This window comes from Loxodonta africana, chromosome 7 (assembly GCF_030014295.1).
Source record: "Loxodonta africana isolate mLoxAfr1 chromosome 7, mLoxAfr1.hap2, whole genome shotgun sequence".
In the NCBI taxonomy this organism is placed as follows: Eukaryota; Metazoa; Chordata; class Mammalia; order Proboscidea; family Elephantidae; genus Loxodonta; species Loxodonta africana.
In genome coordinates this window covers 15,688,786-15,716,448 of record NC_087348.1, presented here as the reverse complement: position 1 = coordinate 15,716,448, position 27,663 = coordinate 15,688,786, and the positions used below count along the sequence as shown (strand labels likewise).

The 27,663-nt window shown below is 40.8% G+C and overlaps 1 protein-coding gene across 3 annotated transcripts in view; it reads right to left on the bottom strand.

The window, feature by feature from the left end:
* The window catches only part of PATL1 (PAT1 homolog 1, processing body mRNA decay factor), a 44,391-nt gene extending 17,221 nt beyond the window's left edge, over positions 1 to 27,170 (bottom strand). Inside the window, exons 1-16 of one of the 3 annotated variants that reach the window (XM_064288019.1) lie at positions 27,059 to 27,170; positions 25,071 to 25,182; positions 17,731 to 17,948; positions 17,337 to 17,417; positions 16,589 to 16,783; positions 15,555 to 15,656; positions 14,820 to 14,909; positions 13,972 to 14,192; positions 13,094 to 13,183; positions 10,259 to 10,439; positions 9,665 to 9,788; positions 9,050 to 9,147; positions 8,441 to 8,500; positions 7,135 to 7,283; positions 5,260 to 5,419; positions 2,428 to 2,723 (exon numbers count right to left, since the gene is read on the bottom strand). In XM_064288019.1, coding sequence (XP_064144089.1) covers positions 2,601 to 2,723; positions 5,260 to 5,419; positions 7,135 to 7,283; positions 8,441 to 8,500; positions 9,050 to 9,147; positions 9,665 to 9,788; positions 10,259 to 10,439; positions 13,094 to 13,183; positions 13,972 to 14,192; positions 14,820 to 14,909; positions 15,555 to 15,656; positions 16,589 to 16,783; positions 17,337 to 17,417; positions 17,731 to 17,948; positions 25,071 to 25,182; positions 27,059 to 27,073 — 2,019 coding nt within the window. In that variant the 5' untranslated portion in view covers positions 27,074 to 27,170 and the 3' untranslated portion in view covers positions 2,428 to 2,600. Of the gene's footprint in view, positions 1 to 2,427; positions 2,724 to 5,259; positions 5,420 to 7,134; positions 7,284 to 8,440; positions 8,501 to 9,049; positions 9,148 to 9,664; positions 9,789 to 10,258; positions 10,440 to 13,093; positions 13,184 to 13,971; positions 14,193 to 14,819; positions 14,910 to 15,554; positions 15,657 to 16,588; positions 16,784 to 17,336; positions 17,418 to 17,730; positions 17,949 to 18,526; positions 18,755 to 25,070; positions 27,004 to 27,058 lie in introns of those variants that run through there. The other 2 variants (XM_003419379.4, XM_064288018.1) reach the window with 2 other exon arrangements.
* Between the last annotated feature and the right edge of the window lie 493 nt (positions 27,171 to 27,663).

Here is a 27,663-nt window from a genome sequence, read left to right as displayed (position 1 = left end):
TGTTTGCTTGATATACTTTTTTCCATCCTTTGAGTTTTAGTTTGTTTGTGTCTCTAAGTCTAAGGTGTGTCTCTTGTAGGCAGCATATAGATGGATCATGTTTCTTTATCCAGTCCAAGACTCTCTGTCTCTTTATTGGTGCATTTAGTCCATTTACATTCAGGGTAACTATAGATAAATAAGTTTTTAGTGCTGTCATTTTGATGCCTTTTTATGTGCGTTGTTGACAATTTCATTTTTCCACATACTTTTTTGTGCTGAGGCGTTTTTCTTAGTAAATTGTGAGATCCTCATTTTCATAGTGTTTGACTTTGTTAGTTGAGTCGTTATGTTTTTCTTGGCTTTTGTCTTGAGTTATAGAGTTGTTATAGCTTTTTGTGGTTACCTTATTATTTACCCCTATTTTTCTAAGTAAAAACATAACTTGTATTGTTCTATATCACCTTGTATCACTCTCCATATGGCAGTTCAATGCCTCCTATATTTAGTCTCTCTTTTTGATTATTGTGATCTTTTACCTATTGACTTCCATGATTCCCTGTTATGTGTATTTTTTTTTTAATTAATCTTAATTTGTTTGTTTTTGTGATTTCCCTATTTGAGTTGATATCAGGACGTTCTGTTTTGTGACCTTGTGTTGTGCTGATATCTGATATTATTGGTTCTCTGACCAAACAATATCCTTTAGTATTTCTTGTAGCTTTGGTTTGGTTTTTGCAAATTCTCTAAACTTGTGTTTGTCTGTAAATATCTTAATTTCGCCTTCATATTTCAGAGAGAGTTTTGCTGGATATATGATCCTTGGCTGGCAGTTTTTCTCCTTCAGTGTTCTGTATATGTCGTCCCATTCCCTTCTCGCCTGCATGGTTTCTGCTGAGTAGTCTGAACTTATTCTTATTGATTCTCCCTTGAAGGAAACCTTTCTTTTCTCCCTGGCTGCTTTTAAAATTTTCTCTTCATCTTTGGTTTTGGTGAGTTTGATGATAATATGTCTTGGTGTTTTTCTTTTTGGATCAATCTTAAATGGGGTTCGATGAGCATCTTGGATAGATATCCTTTCGTCTTTCATGATGTCAGGGAAGTTTTGTGTCAGGAGTTCTTCAACTATTTTCTCTGTGTTTTCTGTCCCCCCTCCCTGTTCTGGGACTCCAATCACCCGCAGGTTATCCTTCTTGATAGAGTCCCACATAATTCTTAGGGTTTCTTCATTTTTTTTAATTCTTTTATCTGATTTTTTTTCAGCTATGTTGGTGTTGATTCCCTGGTCCTCCAGATGTCCCAGTCTGCATTCTAATTGCTCGAGTCTGCTCCTCTGACTTCCTAGTGCGTAGTCTAATTCTGTTATTTTATTGTTAATCTTTTGGATTTCTACATGTTGTCTCTCTATGGATTCTTGCAACTTATTAATTTTTCTACTATGTTCTTGAATAATCTTTTTGAGTTCTTCAACTGTTTTATCGGTGTGTTCCTTGGCTTTTTCTGCAGTTATCCTAATTTCATTTGTGATATCTTTAAGCATTCTGTAAATTAGTTTTTTATATTCTGTATCTGATAATTCCAGGATTGTATCTTCATTTGGGAAAGATTTTGATTCTTTTGTTTGGGGGGTTGGAGAAGCTGTCATGGTCTGCTTCTTTAAGTGGTTTGATATGGATTGTTGTCTCCAAGCCATCACTGGGAAACTAGTTTTTCCAGAAAATCCGCTAAAAAAAAATGCAGTCAGATCCCTATCAGAGTTCTCCCTCTGGCTCAGGCTATTCAGATGTTAATGAAGCCGCCTGGGGAGGGTGTGGAAGGGAACAGAGAGATAGGAGAGTAGCACCTCAGAATATAGCCAGAGTTGCTTGTCTTGCTTGGAATGACTATTATATCTGAGATTCCTGCGGGGCGCGTCGCCTATGTGTGCTGGCTGTGTGGAGGTTGCCCCCGGGGGGTCTGGCCCGCTGGAGTCAAGGTCAGATCCTCCGCTTCCAGCCCCACGCCCAGCGTCAAGGCTCCCCTACTGGGGCGGTGCACTCTCGACTCCAAAATCAGTCGCTGCCTCCCGGGGACTTCTCGTCCCTCCAGCCGCTTGGCCGTGCCACCTGCGCGAACCAGTTGGGCCTCCTCCCGGGGTTAGTTCAGATGGGTGGAGCAGCACCCCGTGCTTGTGCCGTGACCGAGTGTCCCGGCTGGGACGCTGTTCTCCCCGCTCCAATACCAGTAGCTGCCTCCCGGGGACTTCTCCTACCAGCTGCGTCCCACGCCACCCGCGCGACCCGGCTGGGCCCCTTCCCGGGGTTAGTTCAGGGGGGTGGAGCAGCTCTCCGTGTTTATGCCGTACCTGCGTCCAGTCCAAATCCCGGCGGGATGGTTCCCTGGCTGGGACGCTGCTCTTCCTGCTCCAAGACCATTCACTGCCTCCCGGGGACTTCTCCTACCGGCTGCGTCCCACGCCACCCGCGGAACCGGCTGGTTCCCCTCCCGGGGTTAGTTCAGGGGGGTGGAGCAGCTCTCTGTGCTTGTGCCGTACCTGACTGGTACGCTGGCTTCAGGCTCTGGAAACAATCGCTGCTTCCCCGTATTAGTTCGTTCTCCGTCTCTAAATCTGTGTTTGTTGTTCAGGGTTCGTAGATTGTTATGTACGTGATCAATTCACTTGTTTTTCCGTGACTTTGTTGTAAGAGGGATCCGAGGTAGCGTCTGCCTAGTCCGCCATCTTGGCTCCGCCTTGCCTTCTGCATCTTTTAACAAGGACCCAAGTAACGTTTTAACATGTTTTCTGGCACAAGATATTCCAGGGTTATCTCGTACGTTTCATGCCTCAGATATGGAATCGGTTATTACTCCAAAGCTCAAAGAAATGGTATTTAGAGGTGTGATCTATCAATTTTTAACATGTATAGGTAAGAACTTTCTCTTTATATTTAACCAAATTTTTCTCATTAGCAGGTGAGCTCCAAAAAGACAGGCATTTTTGTATTCCTAGTTTCTAGCATCATACTCATTCAATCTGTATGCTGAGCAAATAATCCAAGAAGCTGGACTACAGGAAGAAGAATGGGGCATCAGGATTGGAGGAGGACTCAACAATCTGCAATATGCAGATGACACCACCTTACTTGCTGAAAGGGAAGAGGACTTGAAGCACTTACTAACAAAGACCAAAGACTACAGCCTTCAGTACAGATTATGCTTTAACACAAAGAAAACAAAAATCCTCACTACTGGACCAATAAGCAACATCATAATAAACACAGAAAATGTTGAAGTTGTCAAGGATTTCATTTTACTTGGATCCACAATAAACAACCATGGGCAAATCTGCTGCAAGACTTAAGGTATTAAAAAGCAAGGATGACACCTTGAAGACTAAGGTGCACCTGTCCCAAGCCATGGTATTTTCAATCACCTCATATGTATGTGAAACTGGGCAATGAATAGAGAAGACCAAAGAATCGACACCTTTCAATTATGCTGTTGGCAAAGAATACTGAATATATACCATGGACTGCCAGAAGAACGAACAAATCTGTCTTGGAAGAAAAAAGTACAGCCAAAATTCTCCTTTGTCTCACACACTTTGGAGATGTTCTCAGAAGGGACCAGTTCATGGTGAAGGACATTATATTTGGTAGAGGGTCAGCAAAAAATAGGAAGACCCTCAACAAGATGGATTAACACAGGGGCAGCAATGATGGACTTAACAACACAGCAACGATTTTAAGAATGGCATAGGACTGGGCAGTGTTTTGCTCTGTTGTACACAGGGTTGCTATGAATTGACTCGATGGCACCTAACAACAAGCACCTGAAACAGTGCCTGGTACATAGGGTCTAACAAATGTTTGCTGAGTGAACGTAGCTCTCTCAAGCCTGTTTCAACTGATGAGTTTCTCTGCAATGATGATGAGTCAGCACTTGCCTCACTGCCTCAACAATTTACATGCTCCAAAGTAGCTGTCATTTTTTAGTATGGTATTCTATGTTGCAGGCTAAACCTCAAATCCTTCAAACTTTCCTCCAATCCATTTTTCATTCTTGGAACCTTTCAAAAATGTACTTGACTCATCCCACTTCACTTTTTCCAAGGATGAGACCTAGACTTCTCATTCATTTCTTCTGAAGATGCCATCAGCCACTCCTTGGAAACCCTGTGTAGCAGTTCTACTCTGTCCTACAGGGTCGCTGAGTCGTAATCAACGTGATGGCAACGGGTTTGGGTTTAGTTTGGTTACAGAAGGAATAATTTCTAACTTTTGCATGTCATACTAGTTATAAGATGTCCCAACACTGTTTGTTTTCTGGGGACTATTACCACATAGTCATTATTCAACTTGTAGTCTAATAGAACTCTCAGCTTTATTCCCATAGTTTTTATTATTATGAATCTCATACTCATTAATACTACCCCCTTGTCTTATCCTTATCACTTCCTTGCTTTGGACTTCCCAAACTATTTTAAATTTTGCTAATCTTTCAAGTGCTATGACAGAGGTAAGCGGAGAGCAACTCTAAATAAGAGTTATCCTGTAAACTAGATACCCATGTTTCAAATTCTAGCTTAGTTTAGAGCATGATAAAAATTATTTAAAAGCACTGACCCAATTCCTGTGGGACACCATTCAACTAATTCTACAGGCTAATATTAAGCGACTGATAACAGCCCAGTGAGTGATACTTTATATCCAGCAAAGTAGCTGAGACCAGTTTTCAAACTTCAACAAGAGTCAGATTCAGCTGGGGACTTTACTAAAGGTACAGAAAACCAAAAAAAAAAAAAAAAGAAACAATCCCAAACCTACTGCCATTGAGTCAATTCCAACTCATATAGCATCCCTATAGGGCAGAGTAGGACTGCCCCATACGATGTCCAAGGAACGGCCGATCTCTTAACCACTGCACCATCAGGGTTCTAAAGATACAGAAGCCCTGATCGTTTCTCTGCAAATTCTAATTCCGCATGTTTGGGGTAGAGCTAAATTATTCGCTTCGTAAGTAATTCTGACATGAGCTGTTACAAACACACCTTTACAATTATGTCAAGCAGGACGGAATTGTTGCTTTCCTCATGTTTACTTTACACAGCCTATTCAACCAAGAAATGAATTAAAAGCAGGCCTGGAGTAGCTAAGGTTTTGCTTTGAACAATCAAACCATACCTCCAAAGGTCAGATAAAGTAGCACAAGAAGGAGGGGTGGTGGTGAAACAAGTCTGGATTCTAGAAATCTTATCAGCTACGGAGACCTGAGGGAAAGACGCCCCGCGCTGAGAATCACCTCATCTTGTGCATCCTTCTTGATAAGGAAAGGGAGGTTCCTGGCTGTTGTCATGAGAATGTCGGCTGCTTGCTCTGTGGAGAGGAAAGGAAGGATACGGGCAACCATTCTCTTCCCTTTGCGGATACACATGATCTGCACAAAGTGGTCATCACTTGGCCTGTAGGGGAGGAAATATGCCAACTCGGGTCAGCAAGAGCAACCTCAGAAACCCTCATTTTTTTTTCCCTTTGATGATGTTATGGAAAGACTACACTGCATTTTCTTTCACTCTACAATTACCTGAACTACGAAATGGTCAGAATTACTTCTCCAACTCTCTCTTGAATAATAAAGTCATTGTCCAAGTTTCACAAATACAGAAAATCACCACTGCACAAATTTTAAGTTAAAAAATTTGGCCAAACTATATGCATTAATTTCCTTTCTTATCTTTTAAGTAATTACACTAATAACACATGATTAATGCAGCAAAATCCAAAAATATATATAAGCAAAAAAAAAAAAAGAACATTAATAATCCTGGAGATAATTTTACTAGCGTTATCACTTAAAAAAGGCCTTTTTGTTGTGTACTGTATATATTTTCTTCTTTCATAAATAAATGTGCCTAAAGGGTGATGGAAAAATTTGGGAACGGTAAATGGGGATGGCTGAACAACGTGATGAACATATCTAACATATTTAACGTCAATGAGCTGTACGTGAGAAGACTTAAAATGGCCAATATTCTGGTACCACAATAAACATACACACACGCAAATGGCACTATAGAATTCATACAGCTTTGTAACTTAATTTTCTTCACTCAACAACTTATTGTGAACACTATCATGTCAATAAATATTCTTCAATTACATTTTAATGGCTGCATAGAATTTCAGTCTATAGATAAACCACAGTTATTCAACCAGCCCCTTTTTGTCAGCCCAACTCCAGAAATGTCTTGTTCTTACACATTCTGTTTTATTTGTTCATGGCCTGATTTAGAAGAATCAGCAATTCTCCTGAATGGGCAAGGGATAAGGGGAGTTATCAGGGGACGTAATCCTCCTGCATTTGTCAAATAAATATTTGTGGTTTATAGAACATTTACCATTAGTTAAGATTCTGTTCCAGTTACTGGGTAGGGAAGAGATGACAGAGATACAGAGAAAAAGACTTAAGTCTTTAAAAAGCTTAGTCCCTAGTAGGAGACTGACATGAGTATGCTATGGAAACCCCAAGGGAATATAAATGTTTACACTTCCCATCTTAATAGGAAAGAAAATACACATAAAAGATGACAAGGTTGAACATGCTAGTAATTATAGGCCAGGTACAATCAATAAACTTAAAGTTAGAAACCAAATAATACTCTTCACTGAATCTTTAGCAGCTAACACAGTCCCTAGTAGATACTGAGTATACATCTGTTGAATAAGTGGCTACTACAGATATTCAAAGGAGCCCTGGTGGTGCAGTGGTTAACTGCTCAGCTGCTAACCAAAAGGTAGGTGGTTCAAACCCACCAGCTGCTTTGTGGGAGAAAGATGTGGCAGTCTGTTTCTGTCAAGATTATAGCCTATGGGGATTACCCTATGGGGCAGTTCTACTCTGTCCTACAGGGTCGCTATGAATTGGAATCCACTTGACGGCAACGGGTTTGGTTTTTTCTAGATATTGAGAATAAAGAGGGATTGTTGTCTTCCTGGCTGGAGAGGATTATGAAATGTTTTATATGAAATAGCCTTTGAGTTGGGCCAAAAGGATAGACTCTGAGATTACATAGATGGTAGACAAGGGTTTCCAAAAAGGCCGAAAGGTGTAAGCTCAGTCTGGCAGAGGAGGAAGTCCAGCTAGTCTCAGGTTTTCTTCAAAGTACACAATTCTCACCTCTCTTGTCCAGGCAACTTCCCCCTTAAGTTGTCATACATGCTACAAATGTTGTGCTTTCTTTCATCCACCAGGGCAGGCCGCTCTTCTTCCAAGCTTAGGAGATAACGCCTTTCATAATCCTCCACATCAAGGAGTAAACTGTATGTCTAAAGCGAGACACAAAGCAGGTCATGGCACACTAAGTCAGGATCACAGCGTATCAGAGGAACAACCTCACAGTTTAGGACTACCAGGTAAAGCTAAGAGTGAAAAGTCATCGTACTAAGACTGGGAGTGGGGAAAAAAGGTGCCCCTTTAAATACAGAAACACAGTGAAATAACACAAAAAAGTCTTCCAACACCATTCTTTGTCCTTCCTTCACCTCTAACCCAGAAGATATGGTAGTAAAATGATTACAAGCTATCCAAGTTTTCCAGCAGCAACAATAGCACCATTTAATAAACAATACATATCGCTACATGTAATGCCTTATATTTATAAAAATTATGAAAATAACAGTTAATTTCATTACTGGGTGGCAGGAACTGTTCTAAGCACTTTGCATGTACTCATTCACTGAGTACTTAGAACTCAGTGAGAAAGATACTATTATTGTCCCTGTTTTTAGAGATGAAGAAACCGAGGACAGCATAGAAAGGTAAAATAACTTGCCCCAGGTGACACTCAGTTAGAAATGGTTCCAGAGTCTGTGCTCTTAACCACCATGCTCTAGGGCCTCGCGACACGGCGTTGCCCTTTACGAACCACTTGCTTATATAGGACCTCATTTTTCTTAGAACCCAGCACGGTGCCCATTACCCAATAAATATCTGTGAACTGACTGATCTAATTAATCCCAGTCACAACAATGTAAATTTTATTCTCATTTTACCAGGCTTAGAAAGGTGACCTGCCCAAAGACACCTGGCTATTAACTGAACAAGCCTGGACAAAGAGCCAGAACTTCTAACTTTAAGTGCAGTGTTCTTCCCACAATGCCCTAGGTGAGGTATACCACAGTCTTTCTAGAGTGTTCTAAAGAAAGTACACAATAGGCACTTCGTAAGAATACAGTCGTTAATTAAGATCACAGAGCACGGGCTGGCCGCTCACTCTTGGTTACACACACATTCGAAAATTCTTATCTGAAACAAACTATTGGAGCCTTGGTCGTGCAGTGGTTAACAGCCTGGCTGCTAACCAAAAAGTCAGCAGTCTGAATCCACCAGCTGCTCCTTGGAAACCCTATTGGACAGCTCTATTCTGTCCTACAGGGACGCTAGGAGTCAGAATCAACTTGACAGCAATGGGTTTATAACTTACTTTCTCAATTATGACAAGGGTTTTTCGTCTCTTGTCTCGAACTTGCTTTTCTTTTGTCTCCTAAGAAAAGACAAGAGTATTCAACATAAATTCTTTACTGCTGTTAAATATAATTTACTAAGTGTGTATCTATAGGTTCATTTCTGAAAATGCTTTGAGAATACTACACTCTCTTGAAGTTCATGAGCTAAACCAACGTTCATGTAGACAAAGATCACGGAGATGATTAAATCAACCTACATCTGAACTATTGAACTGAATTCATAGATAGGCAAAAGGTAATTGAAGAAGACGAAGATGTCATAGGAAAACCTTAAAGCACACAGAAACGATCATTTCTTTCAACAGCAAACTGGAGTAAACGTATGTTTCTGTTTGCAGGCAGTGCTACCCGGATGGAATATTCCTGCACCCCAGGCCCCGCCTGGCTGCCTGAGATGTGGGTGTCAACATCTCAGCATATGTGTGGAAAGCTAGAAGGCCATGGAATGTCAGCTGGGAAGCTCCGGGTTAGGCCAGAAACAACTTCATCATCCCAAATTCCATTCCACAGTGACAACAAGCGGTAATGACCAGTTTTTTTAAGCATACAATTCTGCTAACACTTACATCATCTTCGCTCCGAGATGTCACAACAGCATCAATCATTTTTCGAGGATTATTCACGCTAGAGACAGTAAGCTTTCCCAGAGAGCCTTCAAACTGCACTGCAAGGGCACAAAAGTTACAACAAAATAAACACTCGACAATTCAGGCAGAAAGTTTTCAAAGAAGATCTTTACATTCTCTTTTCTTTACTCACAGTCTGACAATTCACTACAAAAATTTACATCTTATCTAAAAAAAATCTACAAAAATCTACATCTTATCTAAAGCAATCCCTTATTAAAACTTATCCTTCCCCATTATTTTTTCGGTCACAATAATCATAAAGATAAAAATCTAAAGTACTTCCCCCTTATCTATTTTAGGGGTACTAGAAATTATAACAGGTTTAAAAAATCATGGAGTCTCCAGCAGAAAAGGACCCAAAAGCCATTCAGTGAGCCACTCAGTCCATGCCTGAGTAAAGGCTGATCTTTGCATTTATTAAGGGCAATGGTAGTTTGTAAATCAGATTCAAACATCTCTATTTGTCCATCTGTATGTATAGTTACTTATGCTTTATCACATCGGCAGCATCTCGAGTGTCTCCTCTCATGGGCATGTGGATAAGGACCTTACCTGGCTTATAAGCATGCTCCAGCTTGGCCACCTGAGGGGTAATGAGCTTGGTGCGCTCCTTTTTAGGGCCGTCACCTTGCATTTCTTCAGCAGCTGACAGTTTCTCCAGTTTCTCAAAGTAATTCTACCACATAAGAAGATGACTTGAGTGGCAACACAAGCACAGAACATGATTGCTCTTCACCACTAAATAATTAACCTATGCCAGCAGCAGTAACACAACTTCCACTCTAGAAATGTTCTGATCTCTTAATTTTTGTTAGATTGCTATCAACTTACTTTATCAAAAAATTTCAGTTTTTCAACAAGTTAGTAATCAATAGAAACATCTTTAAAGTTTGACTGCCAATAGAATGAACCAGATTATTGATGCCAGAGGGATTTGATAAATGCTGATCTGAGAGCCTCTATATAAAAGAAGTAAAACATATATAAGCAACCCATTTAGTGAATAAGAGGCTCCCCAGCTTGAGAGGAGGGCAAAATTTGCTTGGTCAATTCTTATCCACTTGGAAACTTTCTCAAAAGAAAATCCTACCAACTAGAGCAAAGGGCCAAACTCTTATTTTCTTAAAATTAGCATATGGCATTTACCTGGTAATAAAAATCATCCAGGTAGGGATCAGTGCTTTGCAGTTGCATCATCTGGATTTTGGAGACCCAGTCCTTTTCTCGCTGCAACATGAGATTGGCATAAGGATCCTTTCGAAGATGATCTTGATGACTGCTCCGATGACTTCCTCTATCTCCTGCACCATTGAGATTCCGATGCTGACTGAAAACAAACAAATGCCACATTCACTCCAACTGGTTACGTTACTGATGCCTTATAACAACACAGAAACCTTTAAGAGTTCGGCTGCTAACCAAAAGGCCAGCAGTTCGAATCCATCAGGCATGCCGTGGAAGCCTGTGGGGCAGTTCTATCCTGTCCTATAGGGTCGCTGAGTCGAAAGTGACTTGAAGGCAGTGGGTTTGGTTTTTCTTGCATAAGAATACAGAAAAAAAAAAAAAAGAAGTCCCCTTTGTTTTTGTTAGAAGGGAGTAAACAAGAATTGTCTTAATGGAATTTAAGAGGAAAAGAGCTGTATAACAACATAATTAAAGAAATAAAACCATCATCTGAGTGTCTGCCATATGCTTAGCACTTATAGACTTTCAGATAGGCCCTGAATAATCCCATGAAGTACATCGTTTTATTTTCTCCTGACCAAAAACTGAGGGCAAGAGAGATCGAGTAACTTGTCCAAAGTCATACACCTGGTGGCAAAGTTGAGAGATCTGAACATAGGCTAATTTGACTCCAAAGACTATATACTTTCTTTAACTCTGAAAATTGTAAAGTATTTCAATAAAATCTCAAAACATATGGCTTGCAAATATCAAAAGACTTCTGTATTATACCACTAAATTTTTACTGAGATGCATGATCAACATAATTACAGCTGAGCAAACACTATAATATCTACTTACTCACCATCTAGATTTAATGACAAATGATGAATATATTTTTTGGGCCAGATTTGCCTCAGATCTTTAAAGCAGTACTATTACAGTAACGGGGAGCCCTGGTGATGCAGTGGTTAAAGCACGTGGCCACTAAGCAAAAGGTTGATAGTCCAAACTGACTAGCTGGTCTGTGGGAGAAGTGGCAGTCTACTTCTGTAAAGATTATAGCCTTGGAAATCCTTTGGGCAGTTCTACTGTCCTATAGGGTCACTGTGAGTCAGAACTGACTCGAAGGTGGTGGGTTATAGAACTAACACAGTGTTACATACACATCTGAAGGATCTTTTTAATCCCTGGATCCCAGTTTCTAGCATTCCTTCCTTCCTAGGGGAACTACCATCCTGCCTTTACTATGTATCCACCAAAACAGTTTTCTACTTTTATTACTGTGTATATCTTTAAATACTACAGTGTTATTTTGTAAGCATGGCACTAGACACAATGCTCCTTGCTTCTTCACTGAACACTATGTTTCTTGTATTTACCCATGTTGATAACATACCCAACTGCTAGGATGTGATGTGTCCACATTTCCAACCTTCTTATATATAGTCAAATTTGCTCTCAAGAGGCTGTATACTCCCTCCTGGGCAGGGTTGAGACATTTCAAGCTTTGCCTATCTGATGGTGTCAAATGGCTATCTTAATTTGCACTTTTCTGAGTATGAATGAGCTTGAACATCTTTTCATGATTATGAACCACCTGGTTTCCTCTACTGGGAGTTGCCTGTTTGTGCGTGATGCCTTTTGTCACATAGAAGTTTAATACTTAATGCAGATGTATTAATCTTTCCCTTTACGGTTTGTACTTTTTGGGTCTTAAGGGCCCATACTGCGGTTTTTCCCCTGTAAAAAATATCCTGGAACATCTTTAAAAGTGAGAAGGAATTATGTACACTCACAGAACCATAAAACTGAGAGGATGAAAACCACTTCACAGATATATTTTGTTTCGTTATTTTATGCAGATGAATTATTGTAGAATATAAGGTCCATGAAGGCAGGAGCTTTATCCAACACGCTCTTCTTTCTATCCCCAGAACTTATCAGTGCCTGGCACACAACTGGAGCAAATTTTATACAGATAGATAACCCCAAACTAAACCAAACCTCTTGCCATCAAGTCAATTCCAACTCACGACAACCCTATAGGACAGAGTAGAACTGCCCCATAGGGTTTCCAAGGAGTGGCTGGTGGATTCGAACCGCTAACCTTAGCAGCCAAGCTCTTAACCACTGTGCCATCGGGGATGCTATGGACAGTTAATCATTCTTTATTTATGCCTTTAATCTTCAGTCAGCAAATAACTAGAAACAGCAATAAAGAATGACCATTGGCTTCATATAACCCCCAAATGCACGGCTAGGCACTATATTTCAAGATTATTTCTGAGCTCAGAGATTATCTTGAAATATAATGTCGCAGATGGTAAACAAAAGGCAGTTAAGGGTACAATAAGAACTTGGTAAGAAGTGAGGATAAAATGTTAGCTAAACAAACAAAAAAACCAGATCTAAATTTTAATTAAGATTTATGATCAATATAAAAACGTGCTGCCGTCAAGCAGATTTAGACTCATAGCAACTCTACAGGACAGAGTAGAACTGTACACAGGGTTTCTAAGGGGTGGCTGGTGGATTCAAACTGCTGACCTCTTGGTTAGTAGCCGAACGCTTCAGAACTGTGCCACTGGGGCTCCAATATAATTACAGTAGTTTGGAAATTACTTGATAAAATCTTGTCATTTAAAGCTAGTGCACTAAAAACATAAAATGACAGCACCCATAATTTGATTTTAACAGCAAAGCAATCTCAATACTAATTAACCAAAAAGGTAAATGTAATTAGCAACACCTTGTTACACTGTCAAAATTAAAAGCTGAATTAAGAAACCACAAACGAGTGAGACCAGTACTTACTTTCTATTCTGTTGCTGCCTTTGATTCAAGAGTCGGCGGTGCTGTGGGTGAAGGTGAGTTGTGTCTGGTCTAAACATTGGGGCCTGAGATCTAAGAAAAAAGGATCAAGGATCTCAATTCAGTCATCCTCAAGATTTGCAGTTTTTCAGGATGCTGTAAGTATAGTCAATTCATACAGGTTTACCCAAGGGACTGTTAAAATCTAGCCTAAGGAGGCCAGGCTCTAAAGAAAAAGATAGCCATGCTTTTACATGTCTTCCACAAGGGCCAATTCTCAATTCCTAAGAGCGTGACCATAAAATGTCAGTGAATTAGCAGTAAGGGAATATGATTTTCTTTCTGCTCCAGTTTAACAGAAGTCTTTAAATACATTTAATAGTCTCAGTTTCAACTATCTGGGAATGACATAAGAAATACATGATAGGTAATAAAACATTATTTTGCTGAAGCAGGAACTTGAACCCCTCGTATTATAAAACCAGAGTGCAAAAGCAAGCAACTTAGCTGACTTCTCAGCATCTCTGCCTCTGTTCCTTGAGGATATGGTAATTCTTGTTAAGTGACAGGCACTGCGCGTATTACGTCAGTGTGTCTGTAAAATGGATATGAGGGAGACACAGCAAACTTTAAGAAAAAATAAAAGAGGCGATTAACTTGTGAGAATGTGCATAGGAGGCAAGTGACTCTTGAGGGAAATGTGATTCATGAGAAAGCCTGGAGCCTGTCAAACATTTCTGTGTTTGGCAATTTGAGGACCTAGTAAGAATTCAAAATACGTCACCTGCAAATATCAAGGGACTTCTGTATTATACCACTAAACACCAATGATGAGGACAGCTGGCTGACAAGGGATAAAACAGTGGATTTGTTTAGCGTACCTTAGGTTCTGCAGGTGAGGTCCTGGGCCAGGAGGGTGCTGCTGTGGAGGAGGCGGTGTAGCGGGGGGTGGAGCGCTAAAGAAGGCACGAAAGCCTGGTGCTGGGGGAAGCATCTGCCCGACTCGCCCTTGCAGCAACTTGGAATTCATGGCAGCAAGTGGACTACCGACAAATCCAGGGACCCGGGGGAACTGGCTGGGAGACATCCGTCCAGGCTGTAGCTACAAGAGGAACAAGACCTTAGATTTAGTTAATCTGCAAGCCCCTCAGATCCCTGGCTGGCACAAATGGTTTGTGCTTGGTTGCTACTCTAAAGGTTGGAGGTTTGAACCCACCCACCGTAGAAGAAAGACCTGAAGATCTGCTTCTGTAAAGATCAAAGCCAAGAAAACCCTATGGAGCGCCTCTACTCTGTTACACATGGGGTCACCGTGAGTTGGAATCAATTCAACAGCAGCAGGTTTTTTCTTTTTTTCCCCCAGTGGGCTAAGTCCCCCTGCTTTTACCTGCAGAAAAGTGAATACTGTTTCCACCAAAACTTTGTTTGAAAAAGTGTAGGAAAAAAAAATGAGAGGCAATAATGAATGATTCGCTGCAAAACAAGGGGTGATATTATCTAATAAAAGGAGCCCTGGTAGTGCAATGGTTAAGTGCTCGGCTGCTAACTGAAAGGCTGGCAGTTCAAACCCACCAGCAGCTGCACAGGAGAAAAAACCTGGCAAAGATGTCAGCCTAGGAAGCCCTATGGGGCAGTACTGCTCTGTCACACTCGATGGTTCACAACATCATCTAATGAACCTTAGGCAAGCAGGAGAGCTCTTTATGGACACGGCTAATCACAGGCTTACCTGTGCTCCTCCAAGAAGCTGTGCTCTCTGAAGAGGGTTGAGAACAGGAGGAACACTAGGAGGGAACGGATGACCTAGGAGGGAAGAGTTCTGAAAAAAAGAAAGAAAAAAAAATTATACTATGAAACATAAATCAATCTAATAAGAGAACTCAGTAAAAATGCAGAATAAACTCAGATATAAAAACTCTATAAAGTTGCCAAGTTAAGCTTTCCACTGAGGGAACATAAAAGGGTAATGCTAGAAATTAGGAAGCATTCTGATCGGGTAATGTGAAAAAGCAAGCAGTAGAATGAGGGACTGAAGTAGCAGGAGACCATATAATCCCACTACAAATTTAGATTTCTTCATGATGAGAAAGATTTGTGGTATGAAATTGAGTACAATGGACCATGTCCTCTGGACTGGGGACCATCAGATAGTCAACTGTGGAGATAAATAAAGATGTACAACTTAGGAGAAGTAATATACTCATGAAGGTCCCTAGGTGGCAAAAACAGCTTGCACTTGACTGCTAACCTAAAGGCCAGTGGTTCAAAACTAATCAACTTCTGTTAAGATTACAGCCAAGAAATCCCTGTGGACAGTTCTACTCTGTAACACATGGAGTCTCCCTGAGTTGGAACTGAATCTATGGCAACTAACGAAAAGAAGAATATTTAATGGTAGTGTTCACACAGGTAGTCATCAGAGAATATATACTGCACAATTTCCTTAACTGGTGAAATGACATACCGGGACACTGCAGAGCTGGTTTGGAGACATCCTCTCACCATAGGGAGCAGGATAACGTGGTGGCATTGGGGGCCGAACATGGACAGGCTTCGGACACAGAATCTATCAAGACAAACGTATATACAACTACATTCAATTAAGTCAGTTTTTTCTCCATCTAAATTCCCTCCCCTCAAGTACTGGCAGAGACACGAAACTCAATGCCAAGCCCTACTTCTAAGCAAATTGCTATGGCTATGGGTTCAAATTCGGAACCTTTGGTCACTTCCTCTCACAAATATCAAGTAAAGTGCCAGTTTTAACTGAGGAATATTTAGCTAATTCTCCAGTTATCCCCACCCTTCCATGCTATCTGAGAAAGGTACCAGCAGATATTCTGACTTGCAAATTCTCTCCAAGAGGATATATTTTGGTAGCAGTGAAGGAGAAGGAATGATAAGAAAGCTGGAGGATTAACTAAATCCTGTTCCGAAGACCCTGTGATATGGCCGCCATGCTCAGCATTTTTGTGGTACATTGACTCCACCTTTCATAAGACAGTGAGCCTAAGTAGGCCATACCAACACCACCCTCCCCCCATACCTTCCAAATTGGCCTTCCTTTTCAGCTGCTCGTTTCAGGTGGAGGAAAGTCTATGGAACAGGACTGCACAGGCTCTAGGGAAAGCAGGGATATCTTAAAGGTAAAAAGGATGTGGACAATGCTGTGTGTTCCCACTCCCCCCAGCTTTCAGTTACCTCTCTGCAAATGTTTTGGGAGGCAGCAAAATACTTTAAAAAGGATATAGACACTAAATGTGGTTAACTACCCTTTTCTCCTCCAATTCAATGGCAGTAGCAGCAACAGCAGCAGCGAGAAAGGGTGTTAGGGGATGTGTCTCTGATTTGCACTAACTTCTCCTCCAACTGGCTATCTTTCTGTCTAATCTAATGCCTACCCAAAACTTCGACCCCCCTCCCAGCATCACCAGCTTCCCAAATGATTGTGCCCAGACTCCCAATATCCTGGGCTGAGTGCTTGTTAATGAGAGGTACCTGCTGGTTGAAGCTGGGTACGGTCATCTGCTTAGGTGGGGTGCCTATGGGGACGGCTCGGACAGGAGGACTCCCAATGACAGGTGAAGTTGACCGCCTTGGTAACGCACGCTCAGAAAGATCCCGATCGTCTTCTGCACCCTGTGGAGGCCTCTGGGGCAAGGCATATTCTAGTAGAGATACTGTAGGCATTTCCTAAGTAGTTTAAAAGAAGAAAGAAAGAAATTAGCTAACTGGAAATGTTTTAATCATCTCTGTAGCTGCAAAATATCTTGAGAAATTACTTTTTAAATTTTTATTTACTTTTAATTTACACATAGTAAAATTTACTCTCTTTGGTGTATAGTTTTCTGAGTTTTGATAAATACATAGTTATGGATCTGCCACTGCAATCAAGATTCCGAAGAGTTTCATCACTCTCCAAAATTCCTTTGTATTGTCCCTTTGTAGTCAACCCCTCCCAATACCCCAGGCCACTGATCTGCTCTCCAGCCCTATAGTCTTGCCTGGAAAAGACTTTTCAAGTAATTCAAATCGTAAATTGACACATGTCAGTTCCAGTGGCTCCTTTTCAAACTTCTCAAAATAAATGGAATCAAATGAGCACTGCTGTGGATGCAGCAATCAACAAAATACTGGCAAATGATAGACACTTATACATTCTTTCTGTGAGAAAAGCATGATTATAGGAGGCAACTTGAAAACTTCACATCTTACGAATTTTATATAAAGAGGCAATGCTCAATACCTGAGTAAGCAGTGGTCCTCGGATTCGCCTCAGAACTTCAGATCCATCCCAGATGCTGGAATTGAGACTTCCTGATTGAGGCTAACAAAAAAGGAAAACACACACACACACACACACACACAGTCTGGAATAGTGTGGGCTCTCTGGGTGACTGAGCTGCTACTGGTGAATGAGGGTCCAAAAGTGCCTCCACTGCTGGAGGGTAAAATACTGTGGTGTTCCAGAATAAATGTTATCCCAACTTCATTTCTAGATTTGCTATCATCGGGAATTATTTTATCAATTTTCTATTCCAAATGCAATTCTTTCATTATAGACGAAATAAGTGGCAAAGCTCAATACTTTACTTTACTTATAGTTTGCCACAGTTCTCAAATCAGAGTAACTTACTCACTTGCAAAACTGGCCTGGTCTGCACCGCCCTCATGATAGCTGGATCTTCTAATTCATTTTCAATCACCATCTTACTAAGCCTTTCTGCCAGGTTCTCCTCATGGTCACCCAACAAGTCCATCTCATCCCTTTCTCCATTGCCTGTTTGTTCATGAACTGCCACTGGCAGCTTCTCCTCCAATTCAGCCAGGCGCTCATGTGCTTCCTGCCAATCATCATCTATGAGGAAATCACAGAAAAGAAATACAGTTCATATTGGAACTAAAAAGTCTTATAAAAGTCTTCTGTTAATCAAATGAACAAATCCAACTCCAGAAGACAGGTGAAAAGTCAGGTTTTCACTTACAGACACAAAATAAGGTTTGACCAGTATGAACAAATAATATTATACAAGGAACAACATTTAAGCATTTAGATTAATAGCTTAATATATTATTGATCGTGTTCAAGCTGTATTCAGAAACTCATTTCTAAACTGGTGATAGATATGTGTACTACTACCTACTGGTTTTAAGATTTTATTCATTTCAGGTAAAAACTCTAAAGGGAAGTTGAAAATCCACTGCACTAGAATACAACCTTCTCTTAGTTTATAATTGTCAAATTCTTTACAGGCTTTTGAATCCATTCATTTCACTATTTGTTGAGCACCTATTACTTGACAAGCACTGTTCTGGGTGCATGGGCTACAGCAGTGTACACAGCAGACAACGATCCCAGCCTTCCTGCAGCTTTCACTCAAGTGGGAAAGAAATAGATAATAAATAACGAACATAATGAGTAAGTAAATTACATACTATATATTGTTGTTAGTTGCTCGCTGAGTCGATTCTGACTCACGGCGACCCCATGTGTGCATAGCAGAACTGCTCCATAGGGTTTTCAACATGTAAAATGCTGCTTTCCTTCTGGAAGCAGATCACCAAGTATGTCTTCTGAGGCGCCTCTGGGTGGGTTCAAACCACCAACCTTTCGGCTAGTAGTCGAGCTCTTCGTCATTTGTGCCACACAGGGACTCCTATGTACTATAGTAGAAGATGAAAATGCTATAGGAGTATAGAGGAAGGCAGGCAGACTGAAATTGTAAATAGGATGGTCATGCTGAGAAAGCGACAATGAGTAAGAGAGTAGCCACGTGGATGTCTGGGAGAAGATCATGACAGGCTGAGGGATACAAAGGTCTTAAGGTACGAACAAGAGTGACGGTTTTGAGAAACAACAAGGAGTGGAATGAGCAAGAGGGAAAGAGAAGAAATTAGGGTCAAAGAGGCAGGAATAGATAGCTCATTCAGGGGCTTCTGGGCTACTCTGGTTGAAATGGGGTGCCACTGGAGGTCTTGATGTGGCTTAACTTTTTAAAAGGATCATTCTGGCCACTGTGTTGAAAACAGGGGTAGCGAATTTTGGAATTATGGAGAGTGGTTGGAGCCTTGGTGGCACAGTGGTTAAGAGCTACAGCTGCTAATGAAAAGGTCAAGTTCGAATCCATCAGCAGCTCCTTGGAAACCTTATGGGGCAGTTCTACTCTGTCCGATAGGGCTGCTATGAGTTGGAATCGACCCGACGGTGATTTTTTTTTTTTTGAGTCAGGTGGCTACTATAGTAAATTGGGGGAGAAGTGATGGTGACTTGAACCAGGGTCAATTCCTCTTCTATTTTAATTATGTCTTTGCTATTCTGTATACTACTCAACAGTCTATAGCATTAACGCCAAGGCTCTTTTCTTGTTTATTATGGTGACACAGCATTATTTTTAAGTCCCACCATAGCATAGATTAAATATTTCAGAACCCTTTGTCAGTCCCTCTAGAACCAGACCTTCTTACTTTCATCAATTCTCTCATTCTGGTGCTCCCCAAACTAATCATTCCATTCTGTTTCCATCAAAAAAGCTCTCACCTCTCCCTCCTCACTGAAGCTTTTCCTAAATAATCCTTTCATTTAATTCTACCTCCATCTCATCTAAACAAGCAATACTTTCTAACTCACACAAAAAAACAAGTATTCTTTTGTATATGCTATATGTTTTACTTGTATTTTAGTTATATGTTTGTAACAGGCAGGGATAACATGTAATTCCCTTCATAGCTAACAGAAACACAGAATTCTGAAAAACTGTTCGTAATGACAATACCCCCAATTTAACTTTTCTATATACCTTAAGGAAACCCTAGTGGTGTAGTGGTCAAGAGCTAAGGCTACTAATCAAAAGGTCAGCAGTTCAAATTCACCAGGCGCTCCCTGGAAACTATATGGGGCAGTTCTGCTCTGTCCTATAGGTTGGTAAGAGTCAGAATTTACTCAATGGCAACAGGTTTGTTTTGGTGTTTTTTATATACCTTAAGGAGATCTGGAAACCCTGGTGGCATAGTGGTTAAGAGCTACAGTTGCTGACCAAAAGGTTGGAAGTTTAAATCTACCAGGCGCTCCTTGGAAACCCTATGAGACAGTTCTACTCTGTCCTTTAGAGTCACTAGAAGTCAGAATCGACTCGACAGCAATGGGTTTGGTTTTAAGGAGACCTGGTGGCACAGTAGTCATGAGCTCAGCTGCTAACCAAAAAGATCGGCAGTTTAAGTCTACCAGTTGCTTCCTGGAAACCCTGTATGGCAGTTCCACTGTCCTATAGGGTCACTATGAGTCAGAATCGACTCAACAGCAATAAGTTTGGTTTGGGGTCTTTTTATACATCATATTAAAAGAATCAATAAAAGGAAGAATTGGAGACATCATTAAAAAAAAAAAAAAAAAAAATGGTGCCAAGTAAACAGCAAGGGTGTAATAAATGGTAGAGGGTAGCTGCTATTTTTTTCTGAGAGGCTCATGTGTAACTCTGTGAAATATCTTTTTTTTTCTGCTTACAAAAAAAAAAAATACATGTTCATTAAAATATTAAAAAACATCAGTGAAATATGTAACTTAGAAAGTGAAAGTTCCCCATAATTCTATCAGCTATGTTAAGTTTTTAAGAATGCAAACTATAAAGTTTAATTTGCTTTCTTTCTAAAGTCTTGAACATCTTTTCATGCATGTACACATATAAAACTATTAATAATATTATCTCATTCTTTTTACTATCTATATAGATTCAATTCTACTGATAAAGTGTAATTTAATTTACCCTCTACTGATTAATCTTTGTATTATTTACAATTTTCAGTATAATGATTAATATTGTAATGAACATAAAACATATCTTAACATTTTAGGCAAATATTTCTGTAGGCTAAGTCCTTTTCAGACTCAGATTATAAACACTTAAAATTTACTATTTTTATCACATAACTATGTACGAAATAAAACTAGTGATCCAAAAAATGAGGGAAGTGGGTCTCCCAAACTTATAATTTTGGCATCAGAACCATTTTCTAGTCTCTGGGCACTGCAGTAGATTTAAACACACTAGTTTGGTAAAGGGATCCATTAAACTGTGGATTATTCTGTCTTCACTGGGATAAAGGTTGTGGCTATAAAAATACCCTTACCTAAGCCTCCAGGACATGGGTCTTTTTTCCTAATCACTGGGATTCTCTTCCCTGCCCAATAGCTTCCTCTTACCCACGTGACGAGCAAGTGGCACTCTTCCACCGAAATGTCATCTTACAGAAAAGAATTTAAGGTAGTCATTTCAGTATGCTGGTCTCTGATAAGCGTACCCTGATGTGCTTAAAAAAGGGAAAAAACTACTTTAGATGACAATTACAGTGTTAATTTAAATGACGAGTCTTATTAATTTGAAAAAAATTAGAGAATAGTGTAATTAAAAATCAAATGTGACATGAATGGCTTGTGCCATCCTTGGTAAGAAAGAGTAAGCCGGGCAAGTCTTTAAAGGACAAATTCTGCTTTGCCATTTCACTAACTCAGCAATGCCAAAGAATGTGAGTCTATAATCTTGAATTAGGGGATTCTTTTTTTTTTTTTTTTACCTTTATTTCTCAAATTTAAGAAGTTCGTTTGTTGTGAGATGGGTTCTGAAGCAGCAGAGTTCTAATTTGTTTTGTTTTCATTGACCGCTTCCTATGCTCATGTTTGCTAACTTTACCAGGTCCCATCAAAGATGGATAGTCTATTTGCCCTTAACACTAAAATTTTAAAAATGCAGGTTAAATTCTGTTAGAATGTTTTTGAATTGTTACTTTTCAGATATGTAAGTAAAAGCATCTACACCAGAAAATACCATCATCATTTTATATTTTTCTTGCTCTTGTGAAAAATCAGCTGAGGTCCTGTGGGAGATCTCATGCCTTCACTGTAACAGGATATTTCATCCTGTACCTTTTTCAAATGACCTAAAAATACAGTTTTTTAGATATGTTGATGATTGATCTCAATCCACATCAGTCACAATGATAATGTATGGACAAAGGAATAACAGAGAAACGAAGGGACAGAGATACCTGTTTTTCTCCAACCAATTAACCTATACACTGACGTGGGCTACTGAATTCCTGGGTGCTTCCACAAAATCATACTTGTTGTAATAATGCCCCTGAAGTCCATCTCAGGGATATTTTAAAACAGAATGAAAAGTCGATTTAATTTTAAGGCACTTCCAGTTCCTAAAGTGTTTAGCAGCTATCAAAAAAAGGGAAGTAGAAAGAATGGGCAGCCCTTTCAGATGGAGACAGGAGATTTCCAAAAATTGCCTAAAGACTGTTTTAACACAACCAGTAGGCTTCACTGACTGTATTTATAACCTATTTATACCTCACCTTCTGATTCCTCATTTGTAAAATGAGGATAATAGTAATAGTACCTAACTCACAGGGCTGCTGTGGGGACGAGTAATATATGTACAAAATTTAGAATGGTGGCTAGCATATAATAAGCACCATGTAGTGTAAGCTTTTACTATCAGCGAATGAGCTGGGATTATTCTACACCATTTATTGCTCTAAGGTGATGCAAACATTAATTCATGCAGAAGACAGTGACTAGTTTCTTAAAAAAAAAAAAATCCACTATACCAACAGGTATTATTCAAGACACCCATGCCTTGAATTAAAAACTATCAAACCAAAACATATGGGAAAGGTCTGACATTTCATCTCCTTTTGGTTTAAATTCTCTATACCAGTTGTATCTCTATCAGTAGAGGTGTATCAAACAAGTCACAGGTTGATTTAGAAAGCAATTTTATTTTTACATACACAGTATCATCTATGCAATATTTTATGTGTTTCATACATGTGTATGTATACATAATATATATACATGTGTGTATGTATATACATAGAGTGTATTTATAATATTTATGCCAAGATGTTAGGAGGAATTAAGATTTTAACTTTACAATTCAAGTATATTATGTTCTCAATGGAAAGGGCTCACCTTTGGAAATCTCTTCTCTGTTATAAAGTTTGCTGACCAAGAAGTCCTTCTTAATCACCCTTTTGCCCTAGGATACAAAGCAGGCTAACCATATGCTGTTTCACTGGCTTACTTTCTACAGCCTGTTCTTTCAGCCCCTAGGGGCTATTTCAGTGTGTGTGTACTTTTCAGTTTCCCCATCTGCACACACTAATGTCCTTATAAGGCAATATTATTCCCGTTTTGTAAGGACACAGAAACCCAAAAAGACTGCCCATAGCACTTCTGGAAGTCAACGTTCTGTTCAGGTTTAAAACTGAGGACATACTTACTATGCTGCCTCATCTTAATGTAATATATATAAGTCAACTGAATCATTTTAATACTGAGGACCTGTTGAAAAAAATGTTAACATTCATTACAATATTTTATTAGAAAAAGAGTTCTAGAAATATGTATACCATGTCTGTGGCTTCTATGGTGTTGTAGTGGTTGTTACAGAACTAACTCCCAAATCCAATTTGCAATTCACATCAGTTCCCTGCTTTGTAATTCTATTCTACTTCCCTTTCCCTGTGATCTCCATGGAGAGAGACAACAGTGTCTTAGATCATGTCATCCTTTGGACGATCTCATCTCCTAAACCATGGCTATAATCCAAAAGACTTTGGCTCCCTGCCATAATGGGTCTAGCTTCTACCTCAAAAACTTTTCTTGTTGCTCCTAATAATGGCAGTTTTAGCTCCCTAATGAATTTTGTAAACCCTGACTGACAGCAATATACTTTTTCATTTTTGCCCGTTTATTCAATTCAGCCTAAGCTTTAATAACTTTAAGGCGTTTAGGTCACTACAAAAGCAGTAATCATTATAACACTTTAAGACCTCTCATTTGTTTTTGATACATAACATCTTGGGATTATCTACTACTGCTAAATTTCCTTTTCCTCCTTATTACTTAATTTTACCTATTTGTTGCATACACAGAAATGCTGCAATTACAAAAAAATAGCCACACCTATTTACACATCCCAACACAAACACTCTTATTGGTGTCTTCCAACATCAACAGGGAAGCAAAAATACCTGCACTGACTCTTACCTATGCATTTTTTAAAAAGTCTAACTTAAGTCTTAGCAGTTCACTTGTTCTAGGATCTCGAATTCTCAAATTTAACCATATAAGCTTGCTCCCTAAATTTCCCATCTCAGCAACTGTTAAACACTGTGTCCTGTAAGTTTAATCTGGTTCTTTGACTTTTTCCAATTCTAAAAATATTTATTCTATAAACAAACATGGAAAAATTTCATTTGCATACAAAACTTTTTTTTAAACTCTGGAAATCTTATCGCCAGCATTCTTTGGGATTAAAAAAAAAAAAAAAAGACCAAACCATTGCTGTTGAGTCGATTCTGACTCACAGTGACCCTACAGGTCAGAGTAGAGCTGCCCAATGGAGTTTCCTAGCAGCGCCTGGTAGATTTGAACCGTGGACCTTTTTGGTTAGCAGCCATTGCTCTTAACTATTATGCCACCAGGGTTTCCTTGGGATAAAAAGCTTCTATTTTATTAAAAATAATATAAGACAACAGTGAGGCCAAGCAATATGTTACTGATAGACTGAATTTTAAAAGAAACTCACACATACCCCAGAACCTGAATTTTCTTCTAGTTCGCTGTATATTCCCTTCACTTAAGTTATGTGTTCTACACATAAAAATTTCTCTCTTCTAGGATTATTTCAAACCTCTTTCAAATGTCTACTTCTGTAACTATATACTGTCAACCTTGAGCTATAGGTCATATAGCTAGAAGGGACAGGCCTTAGAGAATACCTGGTTTTATTAAAAAAAAAGTGAGGCAAAAAGAGGCCCAGAGGAGGAGGGTAGATGCTTCTAGTGAAGACCGAACTATTCTAAGAATAGAAGGTGTCTTGCCAAATTAGTGAATGAAGGTCTACTATGAAGACAAAGCACTGATAAAGGAGTAAGAGACCAAGATGATATGAGAAAGAAAGATGCCACTTACCAACTGCACCTGACCCGAATGTATCATCATTGAACTGATCAATCTCTTCATCTTCCTCTCCTAGGCCCTGAAATGCATCTTCATCTTCATCTAGAGGACAATCCTCCAAAGACTGAAAAAGAGGAGAAAAGGTATTAGCTATTCATCAAGTTTACATCCTTGTTTTAAAAATGTTCATTTTCTCTTCCCAATGATCATAATAGCCTTACTACGACTTTTTGTGAAGATGGCATTTCCTCCACTTCCCAATTTGCCTGACTTGGAAGATTCCAGTATCCTCCTTTCTTTCATTTACTATTTCCTGTTCCTTACTTCATTTAATCTTGCTTCCCAAGTGTTTCATTTCTTTAATTTATCAAGAATTTAATAGTAACATTTCCCCACGCAACCAGAAATTAGGCCTGAAACTTTCTTTACATCACTGGTTGGAGTAAAATGAGAATGAAAATAAATGCTTCATTATTTTGCTTGAGTATTATACATCTTTTTTCAACCAAAATCTCATTTTCCTTATTACATCCATGCTGTGTTTTTCAACTGCTACTCTCTTGTAAAGCTTTCTCTGCATTTTCCATCCTTCTCTCTTCTTTTTTCTACAGGCTCAAATTCTAGTGACAAAACAGAAGGCTAAATTTTCAACCAGTAAGTGAATTCTGAAAAAGCTGCAACATGGCAAATTCAAGTTCCGGTCCCGCAAGTCATGTTCTTTCTGACTGAGTACCTATTATGTTTCAGGCTCTAAGCCTCAGTCTCTTAAACTGCAGTGCAGGTACAGTATCACCTATCTTGGAGAGTTGTTAGCATCAAAAGCAGTAGCAATGGGCTGCTGAACAAATGCTAGATATCACTGTATCGGTTTTGGTGCTCCATTTTAAACATTTTCCCCTTCCACTTCACTCTTCAATAGATTTATTCTCCATGTTTTCTTTTGGCAACTTCTGCCCACTTTATCCCATCATCTCTTTATGTTTACATAAGATCAGTTTGGTCTAGGACCTCTCCCATCAAGTATGGAGCTCATCTGTTCACAATTTCCAAAGGCTCCGAACTGGAATGTCACAATCTCTCAGTAAGTAGGTTGACAATGATCTTGCCTGGCTACCTCTCAGCTACGCTGTTCCTAAAGGAATGATTAGGCCAAAGGGCCACTCTACCCATCTCTAAGTCCTCCCAAACTTATATAAAGCAGACATGCAATTCCCTCCACATCAGAGGCAACTTCCAGCAGCACGCCCTTCCAAATCACAGAGATCTACTTAACCAAATCACCGCCTTTCTGAATCACAAAGAATCCAGACAAGCCTTTCATTCACAAATACAGAAACCTTTGCCCAAAGATAAGGAGGCACTGAAGGTCACACAGTGGGTTAGTGACAGGGTCAGAACTATTGCTACATTCCCGGCATCCGTCACCAAACCCAGGTCTCCCTCCACTCAAGAAAACTTCTGCTGGACACGCCCCCCTCCCAACTCTGGGCTCTCATTAGTAAACAGTCAGGGCCCCAGTCAAACGACAAGTCCCCGCTCCCCTGACCGGGTGGTTGTTAAGTGTGTATGGGTGAGTGTCAGTAACCGGGGGAGAAGGGGTGCAGACTCCAAGGCGGGAAACGCGTCTCTGGGCGTCCCCGGGTGACTCTACCTCCTCAGGAATGGTCACGGGGTCGATGCACACCGCTCCCCTCCTGGGCTCCTCCCGGGACAGAGGTGGAGGAGTCTGGTTACAGCGGTTAACGGGTCCTCCCCACCGCAAAACAGAGGCCAGCTCTCCCCAGCGGAATTGATGGGGCAGTCCCGACCCCCCGAGACCGGCTCACAGCCCTCGGATTAGACCGATGACCCCCGGTGGTGGTGCTCCGCTGTCCCGCGGCTCCCGCCACCTGTCCCCTAACCCCCACCCAGGAGCGCGGGACGGACGCGCCCGGGGGGGGGGCGAGAGGAAGAGGGGCGCGTGAGGGAGGGAGGGGTCACTTCCGGCCGCAACAGCTCACCTCGTAGCGGAACATTCTTGGGAAGGGGGGGGAGGGAGCGGGGAGGGGAGTAGGGGAGGGAGGGAAGAAACGCTGACTCTCCGGGCTTCTCCGCGCGCGGGTCCTCCACCGGCTCGCGACCCCTGGCCGCCGCCGTACGCCCGGAGCGTGCGTGGGAACGTGCGCAGGCGCGCCTGGGGGAGGGCGGCCGCCCCGCTGGGCGCAGGGCGGCGGCGGCTGCGCAGGGACAGATTTGGCGTCCCGCTTCCTAGTCTTGGCGGCGGGAAGGAGGTCCCGTGGCGAGAGACTGCGCAGGCGCTGCCCATCGGGGGCGTCCTGCGAGTCGGGGACTTGCAGCTCCGCCCCCTGTTTCTGCTTGCCCGCCCCGCGCTCACCTCGGAGCTGAAAGACAGTCACGAGTTTTCCGTCAGCTGCGGGGCGGAGGAAACCCGTGTGATTGTCACAGGATATGGCTTTGAAGAGCCCCGGGTTTAGTCTGGGCTGGGAGAAATGGAGCTTCCCCAGCTGCTCGGTGTCCTCACGATACGATCTGCGCCAAGCAGAGAGCGAAAAGATAAATTCATGGTCATCGTTAAGGGCAGAATGTGTCTCACTGTCAGCGGCGC